Consider the following 6,332-nt stretch of genomic DNA (forward strand, 5'->3'; position numbering starts at 1 on the left):
TATTTCTCTATCATGATCGCTCTTCTTCCTGTGTCTTTATCATGATCTCTCTTCTCCTGTGTCTTTCTGTATCGTGATCTCTTCTCCTGTGTCTTTCTGTATCGTGATCTCTCTTCTCTGTGCTCTCTGTGTCTTTATCATGATCTCTCTTCTTCCTGTGTCTTTATCATGATCTCTCTTCTTCCTGTGTCTTTATCATGATCTCTCTTCTTCCTGTGTCTTTATCATGATCTCTCTTCTTCCTGTCTTTACACTACCGACTATTCCCAGCCCTTGACCCTCATCCTCCCGCTCCATACCATCAGAAGTGGACACCCCATATTGTTCGCATTCCAGCACAGCTGTTGCTTCACCAACTTTTTCTCAATTTCCTCAATTTCGTCACGCACTACTCGACGCCATTTCCCACTAACCACTCTTACCACATTTCTGCAATAGCAAAACAAGTTTTAACGATATCCAACAACTCTCCCTTCACCAGAACTCACTGGCTGGAGGCGGGATTTACAACGAGTATACTAAAGAGAATGTCTCTGATTGGATACAAAAGGTTAGGGGTGGTTGACTGATGAGATGGTCGGACATTCTAACTAAAGGGACAACTAAGGAGTTGCATAGGAAAAAATACTAAATCTAAAATCTGGCCTTTTCTACACTGTGCATCCAGTATGAAGGAAGTTAAGAGGTAGCTTCGCAAGCCAATGCTAACTAGTGTTAGCGCAATTACTGTAAGTCTATTGTATTTACTAGCATGCTAGCAGTTACTATAGATGTCTATGGTATCTACTAGCATGCTAACAGTTACCATAGATGTCCAGTCATTCCTTTAATGCTAGTTAGCATTGGCTCACCAAGCTACATCTTAACTTCCTTCATACTGGATGCAAAGTGTAGAAAAGGCCATACCTTCAGATGTAGTATTTTTTTTCCGATGCAACTTTCTTCAAACTGCACGCAGAGACACAACAATTGTATCCACCCGTTCATCTGACTCTGGTGAAGTGGATCCAGGGCATTCATTGCCAAAATCCAGAAGTTGTATCCCTTTAAAAGCTAGATTGTTTTCCTATCAAACCAATGATTGAACAAAAACTCACTTTAGAACTCTTAGACACTGGGTTTTAGTGGCAGGTTGGACTCATACTGATTTTCTCTATGCAGTCTTGGACAGAAGAACAGAGCAGTTGGAATGATTGTTTTGGGCACATTTACATTTGAGTTATTTAGCAGACACTTATCCAGAGAAATTAGGCTTAGTGCCTTGCTCAACATATTTTTCACCAATCAGCTCAGGGATTTGGCTACCTGCCCACCTCTGGAAAACATAATTCAATGCATTTTGTTTGGTGTACGTATACAGAATTCCTAGTCTTGTTTTTTTCTATTAACGAGAGTCAAGGGAACATACTGTATGACTTAGCTGATTATTGAGTTACACCCGTCATGAGTCATTAATACCTAGCGGTCAAACAGGGAAATGAGTTCAATTCATTTTTCCCATAAAGGGATTTTAGGGCTTACCCTGGCGTGACATTTCGATAACCGTGTAAATCTCTCTAGGACAAGGTGACTTTTATCAATATATTCCCCTGTATTTAACCCCCCCCCCCACATGCTAATTAGCTGCTAATGTGGCTATCATACAGAACTACAAATGCAATGAAGATCTTTATGAGAATCGAGGCAAAGGTAAGAATCTCTGGTTTAACTATCTAATGTTAACAAAATGTAGTAATTCACAAGTTGGCTGAATTTCTTTACATTTACAATTCTGTGAACTGTCTTGTGCGAGTTTTAAATTGACACAATACCTGTCAGCTAGAGTTGACGTGCAAGAGATTGCAGTTTTGCATGATGTCTACTTTGATGGTAATTAGCATTTTCGAATTTAAGAGTAAATGGATCCGAATATGTTGATAAGTCCCTTTGTCCTAGAGAGATTTAAACGGTTATCAAAATGTCACACCAAGGTAAGCCTAGAAGAAACACAGCCCTTATTTGAAGTGTTTCTAAAATCCCCTGCGGAAAAATGAATGATGGAAAAACGATTGGTACCATTTCCCTGTTTGACCGCTAGGTATTATGGGTATTATGACATAGCCACATAGTCTACCGTGCGTCTAGACATTCTAACGCACATTCTACCGCGAGTCTAGGCATTCTACCGCGCGTCTGGGCATTCTACCGCGCGTCTGGGCATTCTACCGCGCGTCTGGCATTCTACCGCACGTCTAGGCATTCTACCGCACATTCTACTCGCACATCTCTACCGCACGTCTGGGCATTCTACCGCACATTCTACCGCGCGTCTAGGCATTCTACCGCGCGTCTGGGCATTCTACCGCGCGTCTGGGCATTCTACGCGCGCGTCTGGGCATTCTACCACCGCACATTCTACTACCGCACGTCTGGGCATTCTACCGCACATTCTACCGCGCGTCTGGGCATTCTACGCGCGTCTGGGCATTCTACTACTACCGCATTCTACCGCGCTCTAGGCATTCTACCGCGCGTCTGGGCATTCTACCGCGCGTCTGGGCATTCTACTGTGCGTCTAGGCATCTACTACCGCGCGTCTGGGCATTCTACCGCGCGTCTGGGCATTCTACCAATCTACTACCGCGCGTCTAGGATTCTACTACCGCGCGTCTAGCATTATACCGCACATTCTACCGCGCGCTCTGGGCATTCTTACCGCACTCTGGGCATTCTAACGCACACTCTACCGCGAGTCTAGGCATTCTACCGCGCGTCTGGGCATTCTACCGCGCGTACTGGGCATTCTATATAGCCACTATAGAATGTCTATTTAATGCCTCTATTTCTAATGGAGACCCCCAAATCCCAATGCTCGAAAATATCCTACTTTGTTTATCAACAAGACAGTCTTTGCTGATATGCTAATTTACAGAGGTGGTTCGTTGACCCATATATGTGTGAAATTAACTAAGTTGGTTAACTCCCCGAGCTAATGCCTATGACCCCTCAAACTCAACTCTGGACCTCAAACCAGTTCCACTGCATTTTTTTATTGTTCTCCTCTTATCAGGGATACCAGGTGTGCTGCAATTAATTATCAGTAGAACAGAAAACCAGTAGGCTCCCAGACCTCGTTCGGTAAGAATGGAAATACCCTGGCCTAAGCTCAGCAGGCTAACAGTCTTGTGGTGTAGATGAGGGACCAGGTTTGAACCATAGCCTAGTTACATTTACATTTCAGTCATTTAGCAGACACTTTATCCAGAGCAACTTACAGTAGTGAATGCATACATTTCATACTGGCCCCTCATGGGAATCGAACCCCCAACCCTGGCGTTGCACACACCATGCTCTACCAACTGAGCCACAGGGAAGACTGGTCAAACTAATCTGCTTAAATATGGAATGCTGTTTGTCTATCAGGACATATAGTGCTATTTTTGTAGGGTAAGCCATTAAAGTATTTTATTTTTATTTTAGTTTTTATGCAACTGTTGTACTCCAGTCATAGTAATCGGAACCCTTCTGCTGGTGTTGTCATCTCAACGAGGAGTGGTTACTGGTGGTTTCACAATATTCCGAAAGACAAAGCATCAATACCCTGTGTTGAATATCACCGTAAAATGCGAACCGGCTGATACTGTTTTAAACCGATGCGAGCGCACGCCTCTCACCCTATTGAAGTTCAAAGCGCTTACTACTAATACCATACCACGTAAAATTAGAGTTCTTTTTAAGTTGTGGACGAGAGAATGGCACATACCACGGTGCTCAGTGATGGGTCACAGTATGAGAACAAAAATGAGTTGGTTACAACGAAGGATGGAAACGCAACTCTGGTAATGTTATTTTGACCGTTATTTTGTAACCTTTCTCAATTTGTATTCACCGAACTTCAGACTAATGTGAATTGATCAGGCTAAACCATGTTATATTATTGCAGAAACCCGGAGGCATTCCTTTCTCCAGGAAGATAAGTTATGCAGTTGGTGGCATGCCCTATCAGATGACGGCCAACGCAAAGGGATTCTTCTTGCAGATCTTCCTGCTGGATGTTGTACAGGTCAGTGCTGGGATTGGATGAGGTCTGCATGGATGACACTGGTGTTTAATCTCAACTATTGATCTGAGGTGGAATTTTGTACAAAAATATTGACTTCCTCGGCCCACCCATATTAATAATGAGGATTATAATGTCAGTATAATCAATAAGCATGGTATTCATCTATTGATGTTGATTTTCTATAGACTATTCCAAGTTGACTGGAATAGTGTCCTCAGTTCAATTCTTATAGCATGTTTTGTATTGTCTGTAGGATGTGTGTGGTGGGGTTTTACAAGTGTTTGTGTGTGGTGGGAATGCAAATATTTGTATTAATATTGTACCTCAAATCCCATCTCCAAAGAAAGTTGTTTTTACAATGCAGAAAATGATCAAATAATCTATCTGCCTCTAACATCATGGCTGAAGTTTAGTTATTGGCGTCAAATACTCTTTGAGTTTTTTAACAAAAGTTATTTCGTAACTTCCCCTTATGTGTGGCCTTGGCTATAAACCCCTCCTAGAAATTCAATGTAAGATTTTACTACTTTGGCCAACTATACCAACCAAGCAGCCCATATATGATGTTAATAACATAGTGTGTATTTCAGATTCTGCTTTTGTTATATATATTTATTGGCGTGGTATTGCACTCAGCCCTCATCCCATGACGCAACAGAGCAGCCACTCTCTATAATTTAACTACACTGTCACCTCCATTACTTTAGTTAGTGAGTTCTATTCATACCAGGCAATGTTTTCACAGAAAGCACAGGACAAAGGCTCATTTCCTTAACCTCCCCACCAACTCCACCACTATCCAATAATGATTATTTATACTGCACCTCTAGATGGGGGCCTTCTATGCATCTCTCATCCTCTTCCTTGGCCGGGCATGGGATGCCATCACTGACCCTCTGGTGGGATATATGGTCACCAAGAGTGGTAGAACACGCATCGGCAAACTCATTCCCTGGTTAGTGACTTCAGAAGGGCAACAGCCATAATATCTCAGCGCCCGCACTTCTTATTCAGAGGGTTTGTGGGTTAAATACGAAAGACACATTTCAGTTGAATGCATTGTTGTACAACTGACTAGTCTTTCTCTCTTTTCTTTCTCTGCACGTCACTGATTTAGGCTACACGCCAACGATAAAACATGATGTACCCATGATTTCACCATTCAAGTAATGTGCAATATTCCCTCCCTTCCTCAGGATTGTGTTCTCCATGCCGCTGGGCGTCCTGGCCTACATCATGATGTGGTTCACGCCTCAGGTCCATGTCTCCCTCCTCCAGTTTCTTCTGGTTCTTCATCTGGAGCTGCCTCTTTGATGCCTTCATGACTGTAAGCTCAAATCAATGAAATTGTATTTTGCTTTGTCATACAACAGGTGTGACTAACAGTGAAACTTACGGGCCCTTCCCAACAATGCAAAGGAGTAAAAAAAATATATATAGAACTATTTAAAAATGATAAAACAATAAATAATACACAATGAGTACAATAACTGGCTATATACACAGGGTACCAGTACTGAGTTGATGTGCAGGGGTATGAGGTAATTGAGGTAGATATGTACATATAAAGTGCATTTGAAATTATTTAGACCCCTTGACTTTTTCCATATTTTGTTACGTTACAGCCTTATTCTAAAATGGACTAAATAAAATAAAAAATCCTCTACAATCTACACACAATACCCCATAATGACCAAGTAAAAACAGATTTTGAGATTTTTGCAAATTTATATATATAAATATAAATAAATAAAATGGAAAAACCTTATTTACATAGTGTTCAGACCCTTTGCAATGACACTCAAAATTGAGCTCAGGTACATCCTGTTTCCATTGATCATCCTTGAGATGTCCCTTGGAGTCCACTTGTGGTAAATTCAATTGATTGGACATGATTTGGAAAGGCACACGCCTGTCTATATACAGTGGATTGCAAAGTATTCATCCCCCTTGGCATTGTTCCTATTTTGTTGCCTTACAACCTGGGAATTAAAATATATTTGGGGGGGGTTTGTATCATTTAATTTACACACATGCCTACCACTTTGAAGATGCAAAATATTTTTTATTTTGAAACAAACAAAATAAGACAAAACTGAACTTGAGCGTGCATAACTATTCACCCCCCCCCCCCCCCCCCCCCCCCCCCCCCAAAGTCAATACTTGTAGAGCCACCTTTTGTAGCAATTACAGCTGCAATCTCTCGGGGTATGTCTCTATAACTTGGCACATCTAGCCACTGGGATTTTGCCCATTCTCAAGGCAAAACTGGTGCAGCTCCTTCAAGTTG

At 41.9% G+C, this 6,332-nt stretch overlaps 1 protein-coding gene across 1 annotated transcript; it reads left to right on the plus strand.

The window, feature by feature from the left end:
* The first annotated feature begins 3,521 nt into the window (after positions 1-3,521).
* LOC115168767 (sodium-dependent lysophosphatidylcholine symporter 1-like) lies at positions 3,522-5,356 on the plus strand. Its single transcript, XM_029724325.1, has 4 exons — positions 3,522-3,818; positions 3,923-4,042; positions 4,873-4,997; positions 5,239-5,356. The coding sequence occupies exons 1-4, from the start codon at positions 3,732-3,734 to the stop codon at positions 5,354-5,356; spliced, it is 450 nt and encodes a 149-aa protein (XP_029580185.1). The 5' UTR covers positions 3,522-3,731.
* The last annotated feature ends 976 nt before the right edge of the window (positions 5,357-6,332 follow it).

This window comes from Salmo trutta, chromosome 30, assembly GCF_901001165.1.
Source record: "Salmo trutta chromosome 30, fSalTru1.1, whole genome shotgun sequence".
NCBI lineage: Eukaryota > Metazoa > Chordata > Actinopteri > Salmoniformes > Salmonidae > Salmo > Salmo trutta.